Here is a 19,181-nt window from a genome sequence, read left to right on the forward strand (position 1 = left end):
GTGGCCCTTAAAAAAATAAAGAACTAAAAAAGAATCAATCAAAGATAGAGTGATAGAAATTATGTATTCTCAAGAACAGAAAAGAAAGTTCCCTCAGAAAAATGTGGGACACTGTTAAGGACATCAACATTCACGTAACAGGAGTATCTAAAGGAGAAGAAAGAGGGAAAAGAGTAGGAAAAATATTGGAAGAAATAACGACTGAATACTTTTCCAGTTTGATTGAAAACATTACCCTACAAAACTGGCAGACAGGATCAGAACTGAGTTCAATTCTCTGACACCCAGCTAGTGTCTGGGGCACCCCCCCACAAACACACATGTTGGAATTGGTACTACGGCCAATTTATATACATAAACCATGAATCTTACTGTTTGTACTGTCTGTACTGATTTTTTTTTTTTTTTTTTTTGCTATTTCTTTGGGCCGCTCCCACGGCATATAGAGGTTCCCAGGCTAGGGGTTGAATCGGAGCTGTAGCCCCCAGCCTAAGCCAGAGCCACAGCAACACAGGATCCAAGCCTCGTCTGCGACCTATGCTATACCACAGCTCACAGCAACGCCAGATTGTTAACCCACTGAGCAAGGGCAGGGACCGAACCCGCAACCTCATGGTTCCTAGTCGGATTCGTTAACCACTGCGCCACGACGGGAACTCCCTGATTTTTTTTTTTTTTTTAATTAAAAAGAAAGAAAGAGGAGTTCCTGTCATAGCTCAGTGGTTAATGAACCCGAGTAGTATCCATGAGGATGCAGGATGGATCCCTGGCCTCCCTCGCTCAGTGGGTTAAGAATCTTGCAGTTGCTGTGAGCTGTGATGTAGGTTGCAGACTCGGCTCAGATCCCGAGTTGTTGTGGCTGTGGCTGTGGCACAGGCCAGCACTACAGCTCTGATTCAACCCCTAGACTGGGAACCTCCATATGCTGCAGGTATAGCCCTAAAAACACAAAAGAAAGAAAGACAAAAAAGGGTACCAGAGCTTCTAAAACACTGGCAATATTCTATTTAACCTGGATTAGACGTTTCAGGGGTCTTCACTTGATAATTATTTGTATATGCAATTTGTATATGCAATTATTTGTATATGTATATTTCATTCTCTCCTCTGTTATGACCTACTTCCTAATTTTTCAAAATCACCAAAGAAGGACACCAAGCCCAGCTCCCCATCCCACTCCTCTCCATAACACTTCTGCTATATGCACAGTGGATGGAGGAGGCGTGTTTATCCCAGCCCATTAAGGGAGTTTTTAAAGAAAATGTAAGGCAGTGTAAAGAGGCAAGGTGCAAGAGAGGGGAGAGCACAAGACCTGGGAGCTGTTTTTAGAAAGTAGGTGTGCTAAACAGGAACCACCGTTTCTAAGATTGTACACCCATATGGCTCCTAAGGCTGTAAAACTAGTAGAAAAATATTTTTTTGGCCACACCTGTGGCATATAGAAGTTCCCAGGCCAGGGATCAAATCTGAGCCACAACTGCAACCTATGCTGCAGCTGCAGCAATGCAGATTCTTAACCCACTATGCCATGTCGGGGTTCAAACCCATGTTGTGGCAGAAACGCCAGATCCTTAACCCACTGCGGGGAAAAGGCTTTATTTTCTGGAGATCCTGCTGTGATCAGCAGTGTTGCAATTTCAGGGGCTGCAAAGGGAGAACCCCACCAGGAATGTGGGGTCTTAAACTATGAAGAATCCCCACATCCCAGGGCACAGGTGCTACACAGGAAGACATAAGAGCGTACCTGAGCTTGTGGTTAGCAGGTGCACACTAATTCAAGGCAGACAGGCTCAACCTAAAGGTGCCCCACATAAAGACCATGCCCAGAACCATGACATACACAAGCAAGAACAAGATTTCCCAGTGAATGTCAACTATCCCACACACCCGGTGGTACCTGGCCTCCTAGCCCTGATATGGAAGAAGCAGCTGACCCAGAAAGTATCTTTGACTCCAAATAATAAGTAAAACCCATTATTTCTTCCTTCCCTCCTTTTTTTTTTTTTTTTTTGTCTTTTTAGAGCCGTGAGCAAGTCACCGAACCTCTTCTTTTGTTTTGTCTTATGTCTTTTTAGGGCCGCAACCATGGCATGTGGAAGTTTCCAGGCTAGGGATGGAATCGGAGCTATAGCCTCTGGCCTATGCCACAGTCACAGCAACACCAGATCCGAGCCGCCTCTGCGACCTACACCACAGCTCATGGCAACTCTGGATCCTTATCCCATTGAGCAAGGCCAGGGATCGAGCCTGCATTCTCATGGATGTTAGTTCCTGCTGAGCCACGACAGGAACTCCAAAACCCACAATTCCAACACTAAGGGTCTTCCAAGATCCTCATGAGTCAAGATGGGAGCTAAGGGGGAAAACTGAAAAAAGCAATCGATCCCGTCCAGTTCACCGAAAGGGACCTTGACATCCTGAGGGGATTATAATTCCTCGTCTTTCTCTGACAAAATTCATATACTGTCTTCTCTAATCAATGAAAGGCTGCCCTGAGACCCTCATACTCTCAAGGGTTGAGAAACCAGCGTGTCCCAGTAGTGGTCTAGATACACTTCCTGCGAGCACAGTTTACTCAAAACATCTCCCTACAGCTGCATTAACTAGTCTTGGCAGAACCAAAGCTGGTAGATAAGGCAGCTGTGGCTTCAGCAGTGAAGTGAGAGCCCGGCTGAGGTCCACCCCTACCTTCCTCACTGCCTCCAGCTCCTGCTGCTTGTTTTCGTTTGCCACCTGGAGCTCCTTCATTTGTCGCTCCAGCTCCTCCTGCTCAGCCAGCAGCTTCTTCCGGAGTTCTTTTCGACGCTGGCGGGCTTCTTTGTGTGGTGGGGGGCTGCCCAGCTTCAGCAGATGGATGGTAGACTGGATGGCTGTGAAAGATGTAGGAGAAAAAAGAGGAGGACCCCTTAGTCTCTGTGAGCCTAACAATAAATGGCATAGTGGGAAGAAAATCAAAGCCCCAGGATAGATTCTGATCTAGCCACTAAGCAGTGGTGTGGCTGTGAGCAAGTCACAGAACCTCTTTTTTTTTTTTTTTTTTGGCGTATGTCTTTTTAGGGCCGCAACCGTGGCAGATGGAGGTTCCCAGGCTAGGGGTTGAATCAGAACTGTAGCTCAGGCCTGCACCACAGCCACAGCAACTCAGGATCCGAGCTGTGACCTACACCACAGCTCACGACAATGCCAGGTCCTTAACCCACTGAGCAAGGCCAGGGATCCAACCTGCATCCTCAAGGATCCTAGTCAGGATCATTATGCACTGAGCCATGACGGGAACTCCCAAGACACAGAACTTCTTAACAGAATTGGCTTCTCATCTCTAAAATCAGAGAGATCATCTCTGAGGTCCCTCCTGGCTCCAGGGTTCCATAACTGCCTGTCTGTGCTTAAACCGTTGTTTGATTTGAGAAAATCTGACACACATGTGAGGAACTTAAAACAATACTTTCAACTCCCTTCTCTCAACTTCCCAAAAGGCCAAATAAGAACAAGACGTAGAAAGGACTAGGATTCAGAGTTCCTGGTATCTGATTTGCTACCTGCTGTGTTTACCTGCTTCTCATCAAAGCCTTATGAAACCATCTGCCTCTACACTCCCTCCCTGAGGTGATAATGATACCTGCAGTTACCATTAGCACTTGCTATCCCCATTCTTCTCCTATCACCCCAGTACTGGGCTCCCCATTCCACAACTAATGCTAAAAATTTCTTGCGTATCTTTCCTGAGATATTTAAGGGCTATACAAATATGTATATACACACACACACACACACACACACACACCCTTTATATGCATTATTTAGTTTCTAATGGCCACACCTGTGGCATATGGAAATTCCCGGGCTAGGGGCTGAATCAGAGTTGCAGGTGATGGCTACACCACAGCCAGGCAGCACTGGATCTGAACCACATCTGCAACCTATGCCGCAGCTTGCTGCAACACTGGATCCTTAACCTACTGAGCGAGGCCAGGGATGGTACCCACATCCTCATGGATACTATGCCAGGTTCCTAACTCAGTGAGCCACACTGGGATCTCCCGCATTATCTAATCCTCATATGAAGTCTGATTTCTTTCCTGCTTGTTTCAATTTCTCTCTCTCTCTTTTTTTTTTTCTTTCCAGTTGTGCCTGAGACATGCAGAAGGTCCCAAGCCAGGGATCAAATCCATGCCACAGCAGTGATCCATGCTGCAGCAGTGACAACACTGGATCCTTAACCTGCTGAGCCACCAAGAAACCCTTCAATTATTTAAATAGGGAATAATTTCACACTCTTCAAATCTAAAAATGTGAAGGGACATAGATGAAGTCTCCATTCTACTATCCCCAAGGACTGAACTCCCCACTCCACAACTAATGCTAAAAATTTCTTGTGTATCTTTCCTGAGGTATTTAAAGGCTACACAAATAAACATATGCATATGCCCTCCACCTTCTGTGGACACATATGTTGGCATAACACACCCTCAGACCTTTGCTTTGCCCACTTACTTTATCTTGGAGAGCTGTCCATATCAGCACATACAGCACTAGATATAAAGTACTATGCCATTCTCCATTGTGTAGCTGTACCAGAAACTGTTCAACCATTCCCCAATTAAGGGACATTTAAGTTATTTGCACTCTATTACAAACATTTTTGCAATGCTGTGTCATTTTTTAAAGATATGCAAGCATATCTTCATTATCTAGTTACTAACCTTCACAACAACCCTAAGAGGTAGCTCCTGTTATTAGCCCCATTCCACAGAGGAGGAAAGCTGACACAGAAGTCCCAACTCACCCACAGCAACACAGAAAAGAGGATTCAGAACCAGGTAGATTTGCCTTAAACTCTGAAACCACATCAAAATGACCACAATTTTTCAATAGAACAATTTTATCTATGTTCAAGAATATAATATTCAGACTCCCCTTCCATGATGAAAAAAGAAAACCACGAATGCAGAGTTTCATTCTTCTCTAATTTTGGAGTGGTACTTTAGTTTAAAAATCATGAAATCAAAAGATTTTATGTTGATTTGTTCAATTATTTGAAAAAAAATTGTTCAATTATTTGAAATAAAAGTTTAGGTAAAAGTTGAATTATTTGAAACTAGTGATTTCTTTTGAAAGCAACAGATCTTGAAAAGTACTTGAAGTAGGTCAAAAGCTACTGCATAATTCCTCTTTTGTTTTACATAATTACTAAATACTCAAAAGGGCCATTTTAAAATTCTTTATGGTCTTTAAAAGGGCAAATTCCAGGAGTTCCCGTCGTGTCGCAGTGGTTAACGAATACGACTAGGAACCATGAGGTTCCGGGTTCGGTCCCTGCCCTTGCTCAGTGGGTTAAGGACCCGGCGTTGCCGTGAGCTGTGGTGTAGGTCGAGGACGCGGCTCGGATCCAGCATTGCTGTGGCTCTGGCGTAGGCTGGTGGCCGCAGCTCCGATTAGACCCCTAGCCTGGGACCCTCCATATGCCGCGGGAGTGGCCCAAGAAATAGCAAAAAAAGACAAAAAAAAAAGGGGGGGGGGCAAATTCCATATTCTTTAAATAGTAAGAGTAAATAAAACCTAAAATGTCCATTTTATAACTTCTCCACAAGTTCATTAGACAAACGATATCGACGAAAAATTTGAGAACTCCTCTCAATTTTTTTTTTTTTTTTTAGCTACTATGTTTCACATAGAAATAACTATAGACTATGAGGAAACAATGCTACATATCTTTAATGAGATTCAAAACCAAGTCAGAGCTCTCAAGTTATATCATGACAGATAATAAAAATTACCTTACCCTGAATCCACTCTTGCTTTTTCTTCTTATCTGAAGCACTGATTTCGAAGGTCTTATCAAAACATTTTATGAGAAAAAGGCACTTCTTTCCATCTCTGTCAGGCAAGGACTAAAATAGAAAGCAAGATGAGTCTTTAGCATTTTTTCCAGGAGTTCCCATAGTGGCTCAGCAGTTAATGAACCCTACTAGTATCCATGAGGACGTGGGTTGGATCTCTGGCTTTGCTCAGTGGATTAAGCATCTGGCGATGCCATGAGCTGTAGTGTAGGTTGCACATGTGGCTCAGATCCCCAAGTTGCTGTGGTTGCGGTGTAGGCCAGCAGCTGTAGCTCTGATTCGACTCCCTAGCCTGGGAACTTCCATATGCTTCAAGTGTGGTGCTAAAAAGACCACACTTAGATTAATTTCAGTCTTGATTATTTACACAAGAAGCACCTAGAAAGGAGTTATTACTGATTTACTACTGCTGCCCCCAGGACATTATTTACAATAAAAATGTCCCCTGGTTAGTATATTACATCTAGACTGGGAGAATCAGCAACACCTGATGGGCCAGGCTTTGGGCCTTCCTGAGTGCAACAACCTTCGTACCTGAGCACACCTCTTACAAGAACCCTGGAGGATACACCCATGTACCTGTCACAGTAGGTACTGACTCCCATGAGAAATGAGGCTTCTAACCCAGGGTGATTCCCACACCTTCCAGATGCGTCTCTCCTATCCTTGCACCAGGGATGCTGTGGCAGACCAGCTCTGGCTCCCATGCCATATCCTTATAAGCAGACTGGTACGGCTTATGGTAATCTTGTATGAGTCTCCATGTTTAGCTGAATCTAAGACCCCTGACTGGGCACTGCACACCCTATGACATTAATACAGAACCATTTCATCCACCAAAACATCTTATCATTTATGAATGGGATCTTAGGTATTTCAAATGTTTTTCAACAAATACAGATGTGGTCATAGATCAGACATAAATTAAAAACTCGGAGTTCCCTTGTGCAGGAGGTTAAGGATCCAGTGTTGTCACTGCAGCAGCTTGGGTTGCTGCTATGGGCGAGGGTTCAATCCCTGGCCCAGGAACTTCCATAAGCCATGGCAAGGCCAAATAAATAAATAAAAATAAAAATTCTAAACTTTATGTTCTTGAGGACTTCACTTCTTTACAGAATTAGCCCCTGTGAATAAAGTATCCTAAAGTCACTCTAACCATTCGATGGCAACGCTCACATCTTCTTTTGTTCTATTTATTACGCTCAAAAATGGTCCAGATTTTCTGGCATATTCATGATTTCAAATACTGTCTTACTAAAATTTTTCTTTCTTTCTTTCTTTCTTTTTTTTTGCTTTTTTAGGGCCACACCTGTGGCATATGGAGGTTCCCAGGCTAGGGGTCTAATCAGGGGTCACATCTGCAACAACACAGGAACCAAGCCACGTCTGCGACCTACACCACAGCTCAAGGCAACACCAGATCCTTAATCCACTGAGTGAGGCCAGGGATCGAACCTGAAACCTCATGGTTCTTAGTCAGATTCGTTTCTGCTGCACCAAAATGGGAAATCCTGAAATTTTTTTCTTTACTTCCTTTTTTATGACTCCATTTATTCAATAAATGATTCCTTAAATGTACAAATAAATGAGATTAATCACTATACCTTGTCCTCAAGTATAAGACAAAAAAATAAATTCACATTAGAAAAAAAGTTTTTGTCAGGTATCTTTAAGTTTTGGTTCAGAAATTATAGCAACCGTAAGCATATATTATTTTGGAAATGCAAATTTTAAGATTACTTTTAAGGCTCTAGCGTCTAGAAGATGGAAGATAAACTACTTGAACAGCAGGGGGCAGCACTGGACAGAGGTTAACAGTTGACTCACCTCCACACAGCAGTTCTCATCCAAGAGAATGTCTCCCTTCTTATCTTTCAGATCCTCACTCACATAGTAAGAAATTATGTTGGGTTTTAGTACAAACCAGCGTTCGGTCCAGTTTTTCCGTCTATGGCCTTTTTTCATCATGTAACCCTATGAAAGATTAAATCTGATATGAATGCCTGTCCTTTTATTTATAAGAGCTAATACCTCTTCCTTGATATTCTTGCCTACTCCATGATCTGATGTAGGGTCACCAATACATGAATATCAATGGTTCTTACCCTTTGCGGATCATAAACCCTTTGAGGAGCTATGAAGGCAGGGCACTGCACTCAAATTCACGCAAGCACATGCAGAGGCAAACTACTGCATTTGGAGTGGATAAGCAATGAGGTCCTGCTGTATAGCACAGGGAAATGTATCTAGTCACTTGTGATGGAGCATGATGGAGGATAATGTGAGAAAAAGAATGTGTGTGTGTGTATACACATACACACATATATATGACTCAGTCACTTTATTGTATAGCTGAAATTGGCAGGACATTGTAAATCAACTTATAATGAAAAAATAAAAATCTTTAAAGAAAAAAAAAAGTTTACAGGAGTTCCCGTCGTGGCTTAGCAGAAATGAATCCGACCAGGAACCATGAGGTTTCGGGTTCGATTCCTGGCCTTGCTCAGTGGGTAAAGGATGCGGCATTGCTGTGAGCTGTGGTATAGGTCATAGACTCAGCTAGATCCTGCATTGCTGTGGCTCTGGCGTAGGCTGGCAGCAACAGCTCCGATTAGACCCCTAGCCTGGAAACTTCCATATGCTTCAGGTGCAGCCCTAAAAAGACAAAAAGACAAAAAAAAAAAAAAAAAAAAAGAAAAAGAAAAAAGAAAAAAAAAGTTTACAGAGACATTTCGACACTCTGAGATAGCCACTCCCCACTTCCCCACCAAAAGCTATACAAAGATAATAAGAGACTCAGGACTCCGAACATTAATAGCACTGTGAGGGTTTTTTAATTCCTTATCATTTAGGGATACCTACTGGAATATTTTTAGATAAAATAAAATGCCTGGGATTTGTTCCAAGATAATAACAGGAGGCAAAAGTAGGTGGGGAGGATTAACTGGGTGTGGCAAAAAACCTCCAAAAAAAAAAAAAAATGCAACTTTACTATATAAAGGTATTTTTTTCCCAAAAGTAAAGGGTATCTTTCTGATTTTATAAAAATAATATATAGGAGTTCCCGTTGTGACTCAGCAGAAACGAATTTGACTAGCAACCATGAGGATGCAGGTTTGATCCTTGGCCTCACTCAGTGGGTTAAGGATCCAGCGTTGCTGTGACCTGTGGTGTAGGCTGCAGACATGGCTCGGATCCCACGTTGCTGTGGCTGTAGTGTAGGCCAGCAATTATAGCTTCGATTCGACCCCTAGCCTGGGAACCTCCAAATGCCACAGAGGTGGCCCTAAAAAGATGAAATAATAATAATAATAGATAAAAATAATATATAATAATTATAATACAATAACACTTTGGCACTCATCCTCTGGGCAGCACTATACACAAGTTATTCCATAAAAGGGGCCACAAGAACTTGCTGCTCCATCTGTTTTTTTCACTCAACAACAACACACTATGGGATCTTTAAGGTGAATGAGTATGGATATACACATGAAATCAAAGTACTTTTAGAAATGTGATCATTTAAGCAGGTCTTCAAAAGACGAACTTCTCAAAGTTAACTGTACTTGAAAACGGCACTGGTGATTCTTTATAAAGAGAGTCTAACACAAGACAAGGAAAATGAGAAGCTTTATTCCTATCCTAAATCAGTATAAAAGCATAAGTGACTTATACTCATCTTTGTGATGAAAAATTTGTTTTATTTCAAACACGTCAAAGTCGAAAGGTGAGGAGAAACGGTGTTACAGGACTCTTACCTGTTTCAAAACATCTAATATAAGCTCATTAAAAACTTCATTAATTGCCATGGACACCGTCTGCCGATCCATGCCTTTGCTAAACTGTCCATTTCCAATGAGCTCAATCAGTTCCCATGCAGAAAGGCCATCTTTACTGTCATCAAAGTTGATTTTATAATGTTCAAATTGTTCTTGTTGCCAACCTCCTCCCATAGCTTCTGTAAGTTTCTTAAGCAGGTATTCAATCTATATAAAGATTAAAAAAGTATTATTTCCTAGCCAAAAAAATTGTTTTAACTTAGGTATGTATCTTTATTATTTATACTGATATGGTGAATTCAGGAAATATTCTTTTATAATTCCAAAATATGTCTTTAAAGAATGATGATACTACCAGGGAGAAGGATATGGAAAAAATGCTACTGATTTCTATATTACCTTCAAGTAAAGGAATTTTTAAAAAGGAGGACCCCTTTAACAGTACCACGTATTTGTATATAGAACTAAAGCAAACCACACACATACACTATCATACATAAACTGATGTGATCTGATTACCCTCTGCTGAATTTCAACATATCAGAATATTAATTTTACTGAATCAATATTTGTCTTTTGTGTTTTTAGAGCCACACCGCGGCATATGGAAGTTCCCAAGCTAGGGGTCAAATCAGAGCTGTAGCTGTTGGCCTACACCACAGCCACAGCTCGATCTGAGCTGTATTTGCAACCTACACTATAGCTCATGGCAACACTGGATCTTTAACCCACTGAGCAAGGCCAGGATTGAACCCTCGTCCTCATGGATACTAGTCGGGTTCATTAACCACTGAGCCACAAAAGGAACTCCCCTGAACCAATATTGACACACTAAAATAAATAAGCATCTCAAAGCAGTATGTACAAGTTAGTCCTCAATTTACAAATTTTTGAAATTCATGTTGCTTCTTCCCACTAGAACACTGACAATGTTGTAAAGAAGGAGGAATTACTAGCCCAGGCTGGAAAGGCTTATTAAATCCTGAAACACACAGCTGTGTACAGTAAAATAGTAGAAAATACTGCTATTGAGGAGTTCCCATTGTGGTGCAGTGGTTAACAATTCTGACGAGAAACCATGAGGTTGCGGGTTCGATCCCTGGCCTTGCTCAGTGGGTTAAGGATCTGGCATTGCTGTGAGCTGTGGTGTGGGTCACAGATGCGGCTCAGATCCTGCGTTGCTGTGGCTGTGGTGTAGGCCGGTGGCTACACCTCCGATTAGACCCCTAGCCTGGGAACCTCCATATGCCATGGGAGTGGCTCAAGAAAAGGCAAAAAGACAAAAAAAAAAAAAAAAGACAAGAAAAAAAAAGAAAATACTGCTATTGAAATAATAATAGAGAAAACAGTGAGGCAATAATACTGAAAAGAACTAATTTTCTGAAAAGTCTGGGGTAGTCTACATTGTTCTCTCAAACTCAACATGTCCAAAATTGAAAAAATCATCTCTACCTTCCAAATGGCTTGTCCTATTATTGATTTCAATTGGGAGTAACATGATTCATCCATGCCAGGATCCTTTTCCCCAATCCCTTACATCAAATCAGTGACAAAAAGCCTCCTGTTTTGACTTCCCCTTCATAAACCCCGCCCTGGTTCCCTGCCGCCTAAAGGGCACAGGTCAAGTCTCTGTGTCCTCTGGTCCCTGATAAGCATCCCCTGCCTACTACGTCTAGCATGTTTCTGGCCAAGTTCCACTATAGATTTCACACTCCCATACCACCATCACCACAGATCCCAAGCATGCTCTGTAAAGGGCTGGCTAGAAAACAGTTAAGCCTGAGGAGTTCCTGTTGTGGTGCAGTGGAAGGGAACCTGAATAGTATCCATGAGGATGCTGGTTTGATCCCTGGCCTTGCTCTCAGTGGGTTAAGGATCTGACGTTGCCGTGAGCTGTGGTGTAGGTCTCAGATGTGGCTCAGATCCCACATTGCTGTGGCTGTGACGTAGGCCGGCAGCTGCAGCTCAGATTCGACTCCTAGCCTGGGAACTTCCATATGCCGCAGGTGCAGCCCCCCCCCCCCCAAAAAAACAAATAAAAGAAAGAAAGAAAAGAAAATAGTTAAGCCTGTGCACATCGCTGGTACATGTTCTTCATTTAGGGGTGTTGTTAGCTTGTTTGTTTTAACAACCCTTTAAACATGTAAGAACTATTCTTAGCATGTGGGCTATCCAGAAACAGGCTATGGGCTGCATTCAGCCAGCAAGCTGTAGTTTGCCAATACCTGCTACAGATTAAAGTACTTTACCCATTTAACACACTTTCTTATGCTTCTGTGCCTTTCCCCAAGCTGTCCTGAATGTCTAGATTACCTTTCCCCATTTCTCTACCTGGCTAACTGGTATTTGTTCAAATCCTACATCATCTAGAATATTCCCCCTCAAAGTGGTTCAAAATGTGGAACAGCAGCATTAGCATCACCTGGAAGGCTGTTGGAAATGAAGGATCTCATACTCCCCCCAAAGACCCCAAAAGGAGAATCTGCATTTTAACAGGAATCCCACATATTTCCAGATGCACATTTAAGTTGCAGAAGCTCTGTTCTAGTAAAACTGCTCTGACCCAGGTCAAGTGTTCCTTTTCTATGTCACTGCACTCAGCATACTGTATCAAAGTTACTGCTACACTTAACATAGTGGCCGCTGGCTAATTTTTCCGAATTCCTTTATAGGAGGGATGATGTCCCATTCATTTCTGAACCTCCAGAACTCAGCATTGTACAGAGAATGCAGTGGAGCTCAATTAATGAAACAGAAATAAACTAAGCTAAGCCTCAGTTTTCTCATCTATCAAATGAGCATAATACTCACATAGAACTACTACGGGAATAAAATAGGACAAATACTGAACATTGTGCACAATGTCTGGCCTACTAGGTACTCCATCAATGTTACTTCTTTCTTTCTGGACATTTAAAAGGAGTTCACTCTGTGACAGTGGGCTAAGAATCTGACTACAGTGGTTTGGGTTGCTGTGGAGGTGAGGGTTCAATCGCCGGCCCGGTGTGGTGGGTTGAAGGATCCAGCATTGCTGCAGCTGTGGCGTAGGTAGCAGATGCAGCTCAGATCCAGTGTTGCCATGGCTGTGGCGAAGACCTCAGCTGCAGCTCCGATTCAGCCCCTACCCTGGGAACTTCCATATGCTACAGGTACAGCCATAAAAAGAAAAAAGAAAGAAAGGGAAGAGGGAAGAAGAGAATGGGACAGAAAAGAGAAGACGGTAAAAAAGAAACAAAGAGAAAAAAGAAAGTCAGTTACATAAATGACCAAAGCAAAACACCTTAGAGGCATTATGATGCACAGAAGTTCAGTCTCTCAAGGGCCAAAAAGAAGGCCCATGCTGCCTGATCAATAACCTGGGATAAAGGTTGTATAAGCACTACTAGAAGTTTTAGTAGTGAGGTCACGGGTGTGACCGCATGGACGGAGAGGATGACAACAAGTAGGCGTGACAAGCTGTTGCATTCAACGGACCATTAGCAGTAGTCCAAGTCAGGAAATAGCTTTGACTTTTCCTCACCCACCCCTGGGAATGAACTCGGGCCCCTCACACTCGGAGCTTCAATTCCTCGTAGTTTTTCACAATGTTTCCTGGTAGAAGCAAGCTCAGCTGTAGAGGCAGCTTCCCAGGCTCATCCTGAACCTTCTGAAGGTGCTCTCCCCAACCCTTCAGAGTCTGCCACCAGCACCCAGCATCTGCTCAGCATTTCCAGGGACTGCAGAGCAACTAATCGAGATTCACTTCCTGTTGACTTCAAACACAAACATATACTTATCATAACCAAATAACTTACGGACCTCTTAGTTCATTCTGTTGGGCCAAGGGGAGACAAACATTCCCATTCTCAACTATTGGAGTATACTAAATAATAAACCACGTGCTGCTGTGTTGGTCTGAGTGGGCTGCATCAATTCTAAGAGCTCATTCAGTTTCAGGAAGCAGCTTACTTCCTCCTTCCAAGGCTAGTTGAACCAAAAATAACAAAGAATAAACTTTCGAGCTGCATGTGGTTTTTCAGGCCTCTGGCTCCAAAATTAACTTGTTAAAAGTTCTTTCCCTATAATGATGAAAGAAGGCCTTTAATGACTAATAACAGTTCGGACTTTATTATACTAAAGATCGCCTAAAACTATTTCAGGTTTTGATATTTAATTGCATAAAGGCAATTCTTCCAAATAAGCAATGGTCACGTCCTGTTTTGTTCTTGGCACTGTAGGAAATGTATACTAATGTAAAAACTACACTTCACAGACACGCATTTTCAGGAATATCATTTGACAAAAATTACATAACCATCTCAAATGGTGACATGCTATTTCTTGACATTTGTATAGGAAGTCACTTTATTTATTCATTATTTTTGATACTACTTTCTAGGTGGTGGGAAACTGAATCAAAAGCAAACTTATTTATACCACCTGTTATTCACATAACTACCACTTATATCTTCCATAGTATTAATTAAAGTTGGAGGATAAAGTCTGAAGTAATGAAAAAAATTAATAAAAATTTAAAAAAGAGAAACACTTTGGACTTAAAATGCAAATAATTATTATGATAAATGACTGAAAACCTAAAAATTGCTTTAAATTAACAAAACCTAAAAATTTTTAGTAATAGGACAAAACAAACTCATGTCAAGTTGAGACATACTTCAAAATTTATTTTTAAATGTATCTGTTTTCATACCAACTTTCATTAAAATCTGTAAGTCTAAAACTAGTTGAAAATACCGTTTTTTTTTTTTAAATACTATTAAAGTATTTAGGAAGGAAGCAAAATCTAAGAAAGAATGGACACCTTAAAGAAACACTCTAGTGTTTTTCACAAAATGTGTGACCTTGAATTTTCAGTGATTGAGCAAAGGCCAGGAGATGTGCTAAGAGCTCAATAAACACAAGGCCATATTTTAAACCTTAGGAGGCTGGTTCAACAGCCAGACAAAGCAATTCCACATAAATCTGTTTGTATAATCCCTTCTTTCCCCACAGAAGTACTCCTGAATAATCTCTACAACTCACTCTAATTCCACTTCTAATCAGAAGAAATGCTGAAGGAGTTAAGGACTTCAAAACAACAGAATAGGGAGTTCCTGTTGTGGCTCAGTGGGTTACGAACCTGACTAGTATCAATGAGGATGTGGGTTTGATCCCTGGCCTTGCTTAGTGGGTTAAGGATCTGGCATTGCCACAAGATGCAGCTCAAATCCCGAGTTGCTGTGGTTGTGGTGTAGGCCAGCAGCTGTAGCTCCAATTCCACTCCTAGCCCAAGAACTTCCGCATGCCGAGGGTGTGGCCAAAAAAGAAAAACAAACAAACAAACACAGTAAGTCCAAACAATGACATGACAAGGTATGCTCCCTGGCTATCCTGACTAGGCAAAAAGAGGCTATTCTCAAATGAGATTAACTTGTTTAGGAGAGGACCAGAAATTCCTGATAGCCTGAAAAGACAAAGGCAAGCAAGCTTGGAGCCTTGGCTTGGGCTCTAGGTGGGAACATAAAGTCATGGCCCACATCAAGTCTTATGTGGGTCTCAGTTTTGCAGGTCACCTGGAGCAGCAATGTTTCGAGTGTCTTAAGCACAGGAGTCAGGAAGCTGATACTGACTGGCTCTCTCCACAGCCTGTGACCCAGTGATGATGTAAAATCAAAGACAAGGAGCTCCCTTGTGGTGTGGCAGATTAAGGATCAGGTGTGGTCACTGCAGTGGCTCGGGCTGCTACTGTGGCATGGGTTTGATCTCTGGCACAGGAACTTCCACAAGCCACAGGGGCAGCCAATAAATACATAAGTAAATAAAGCCAGTGACAAGACCTTCACGTCAAGTAAGGGCTGCTTCGAGGAATAAGGTAAGTCTCCTTGCTCACTAATTTCTAATTCTGAAATCAGGACAAAGTCACTTTCAAGTCCACCATGAATATTTTAGTGATGGAAAGAACCAAAAGATGACAAGAGACCCACCCCATCTCCAGTTCCAAAGAAAACACAAATTTTGAACACTGGGTGTAATTACAAAATGCCTTTAAAAATGGAGTTCCCCTAGAGGTTCAGCAGAAACAAATCTGACTAGTATCCATGACGATCCAGGTTTAAACCCTGGCCTCACTCAGTGGGTTAAGGATCCGGTGCTGCTATGAGCTGCGGTGTTGGTCACAGATGTGGCTCGAATCTGGCTGTGGCATAGGCCGGTGGCAGGGGCTCCAATCTGACCCCTAGCCCAGGAACCTCCATATACCTCAAGTGCAACCCTAAAAAGACCAAAAAAATAAGTCTTAAGAAAAAGACACTAGCAATTTTACTAATGAATTCTTCCAACAGCAGCTAGGTTTTTAAAATACCACTGGTACATCTTTTTCGACATCTAGCAATATTCTATTCCCTTCTACTTCTTTTTTCTTTATTTTTTTCCACTGTACAGCATGGGGACCAAGTTACACATACATGTATACATAATTTTCCTCCCATTGTCCTGTTGCGATGTAAGTATCTAGACATAGTTCTCAGTGCTACACAGCAGGATCTCGTTGTAAATCCATTCCAAGAGCAATAGTTTGCATCTGTTAACCCCAAGCTCCCGATCCCTCCCACCCCTTCCCTCTCCCCCGGGGCAGCCACAAGTCTATTCTCCAAGTCCATGATTTTCTTTTCTGTGGAAAGGTTCATTTGTGCCATATATTAGATTCCAGTTATAAAGGATATCATATGGTATTTGTCTTTCTCTTTCTGACTTATTTCACTCAGTATGAGAGTCTTTAGTTCCATCCATGTTGCCGCAAATGGCATTATGTCATTCTTTTTTATGGCTGAGTAGTATTCCATTGTGTACATATACCACTTCTTCCTAATCCAATTGTCTTTTAATGGACATTTGGGTTGATTTAATGTCTTGGCTACTGTGAATAGAGCTGCAATGAACATGCCGGTGCATGTGTCTTTTTTAAGGAAAATTTTGTCTGGATATATGCCCAAGAGTGGGACTGCTGGGTCATATGGTAGTTCTATGTACAGATTTCTAAGGTACCTTCATACTGTTCTCCATAGTGGCTGTACCAGCTTACATTCCCAACAACAGTGCAGGAGGGCTCCCTTTTCTCCACAACCCCTCCAGCACTTATTTGTGGACTTATTAATGATGGCCATTCTGACTGGTGTGCAGTGGTATCTCATGGTAGTTTTGATTTGCATTTCTCTAATAATCAGGGATGTTGAGCAGTTTTTCATGTGCTTGTTGGCCATCTGTATATCTTCCCTGGAGAAATGTCTATTCAGGTCTTTTGCCCATTTTTCCATTGGGTGGTTGGCTTTTTTGCTGTTGAGTTGTATAAGTTGCTTGTATATTCTAGAGATTAAGCCTTTGTCTGTTGCATCATTTGAAACTATTTTCTCCCATTCTGTAAGTTGTCTTTTTGGTTTCTTTTTGGTTTCTTTTGCTGTGCAAAAGCTTGTCAGTTTGATTAGGTCCCATTGGTTTATTTTTGCTTTTATTTTTGTTGCTTTGGGAGACTGACCTAAGAAAATATTCATGAGGTTGATATCAGAGAATGTTTTGCCTCTGTTCTCTTCCAGAAGTTTGATGGTGTCTTGCTTTACCTGATGAGTGAGGCCAGGGATCGAACCCACAACCTCATGGTTCCTAGTCAGATTCACTTCTGCTGCACCACAACGGGAACTCCTGGCACCTAGATTTTTAAAATACCACTGGTATATCTTTTTCTACATCTAGCAATATTCTATTCCCTTCTATACACCTCCGTATTAAATAAGGCAATTTTCAAGAACAAAAATTCCATAGAATATTTTATTTTTTATTTCCCCTTTAACGTAAGTGCATAATTACATCATCATTATTATTAAGCACTAAGAAAACTGTTCTTACCACAGTAGTGAAACTGCCTTCTCCTTGATTGCCAATGACCACCTTTCTGTTAGATCTAAGTGCAACTTCTCACTCGCTAATTTTTCTATAGCATCTAATGCCTGTAGCTACTTTTCCACTTCTTAGAACTATTTCTTTCTTTGGCACCTGTGACTCAACACTCTCCCACCTCAGGCTATTCGATTCAGCTTCCTTTACCAAATTGACTTCCTTCCTCTGTTACAGAAACGGGCCCAAGATTCTGTCCTCAGCTCTCGCTTCTCCCAAATCCATTGCATCCAACCTACTCCCATGGCTTCCCTGCCCCTGTCTCTAGCCCTGGTCCCTCACACCTCTAGACATGCTCTTCTGGTTGAAACTGGGCAGCTCCACTCAAAATCCCAAAGGTACCAAACCCATCAGCATACAGCATATCCCCAAACTGCTCATCACCCTGCCGTTCATTCACATCCACAGACACATGCTGTTAGTAACCATTTATCATGAGGCCAGACACTAAGTTAAATGCTTCACATACATCAACTATTTTAGTCCTCACAAGAGTCCAAGGAAGGAAGTGGTTATCCCCAATTTCCATAGGGGGAAACCCAAACAGAGAGATAAAGTAATCTGTTCAAGGTCATGGAACTGAAAAGTGGTTGAGGAGGGATTGAAACTTGGCAGTCTGATTTCAAAGACCATGCTTTAAACAACTCTACTACATCAGTGCATCCCACTCGCCCAGATCTGAAACATGTCTCTTCTGCACAGCCATCATGTTCTAGTTAGAAGGGACATGTGTCCTTCTTCTTTTTTTTTTTTTTTTTTTTGGTTTTTAGGGCCACACTCATGGCATATGGAGGTTCCCAGGCTAGGGGTCTAACTGAAGCTACAGATGCCGGCCTACACCACAGCCACAGCAACGCAGGATCCGAGCCGCATCTGCAACCTACACCACAGCTCATGGCAATGCCAGATCCTTAACTCACTGAGCAAGGACAAGGGATGGAACCCGAAACCTCATGGTTACTGGTCAGATTCATTTCCGCTGCACCACAGTGAGAACTCCTGTCCTTCTTTTTGACTGCTCAGCATCTAACCCCCTTCTCATGTTTGGGGAATTCCCAATGTGGAAGCTAAAAACACAAATAGATTCTTTCCAGGCCTCCTTAGCAGCCAGCTCATGGCACCTAACCTGGGGCATAAAAATTAGATGCATCAGGCCCTGTGACTGGGAAGCAGGCATAGAAAACGATCTGTGGCACCAAGAACAGTTGCAGAAGATCTGAGTTCCTGGGCAGCACCGGTGTGCAGGGCCAGAGGTACAAGTACAGGGTCCATGGTACAAGCATAACATCCATTTTCCCTGTGATTCCTCACTGGAGTCATTCCAGGCTGCACAGCCTCCACACCTGGTTTTTCAGCCATCTTAGCCATTCTGTAAGCTACCCAGTATCTTTTTTTTTGGGGGGGTGTTAGGAGGTTCCCAGGCTAGGGGTCAAATTGGAGCTATAGCTGCTGTCCTACACCACAGCTCACAGCAATGCCAGATCCTTAACCCATTGAATGAGGCCAGGGATCAAACCTGCAACCTCATGGTTCCTAGTCAGATTCATTTCCGCTGTGCCATGACGGGAATTCCTACCCACTATCTTCTTAAAAAAAATCCTTTTTGGCTTAAATCAGTCAGTCTAGCTGTTTC

The 19,181-nt window shown here is 42.3% G+C and overlaps 1 protein-coding gene across 2 annotated transcripts in view; it reads right to left on the reverse strand.

The window, feature by feature from the left end:
• Nucleotides 1-19,181, reverse strand: part of SWAP70 (switching B cell complex subunit SWAP70) — an 83,134-nt gene that overhangs the window by 16,413 nt on the left and 47,540 nt on the right. For both annotated transcript variants that reach the window (XR_014837301.1, XM_003122981.7), the window contains exons 4-7: nt 9,602-9,829; nt 7,668-7,814; nt 5,783-5,891; nt 2,689-2,870 (exon numbers count right to left, since the gene is read on the reverse strand). Coding sequence is in view for 1 of the 2 variants with exons in the window: in XM_003122981.7 (XP_003123029.2) it covers nt 2,689-2,870; nt 5,783-5,891; nt 7,668-7,814; nt 9,602-9,829 (666 nt within the window). In the remaining variant the exon portion in view is untranslated. The remainder of the gene's footprint in view (nt 1-2,688; nt 2,871-5,782; nt 5,892-7,667; nt 7,815-9,601; nt 9,830-19,181) is intronic.

The sequence above is a fragment of the Sus scrofa genome, chromosome 2 (assembly GCF_054392235.1).
Source record: "Sus scrofa isolate SSC_HxYL_T2T_F1_AM1 chromosome 2, Sscrofa_HxYL_maternal_Yorkshire_Landrace_v2.0, whole genome shotgun sequence".
Classification (NCBI taxonomy): domain Eukaryota; kingdom Metazoa; phylum Chordata; class Mammalia; order Artiodactyla; family Suidae; genus Sus; species Sus scrofa.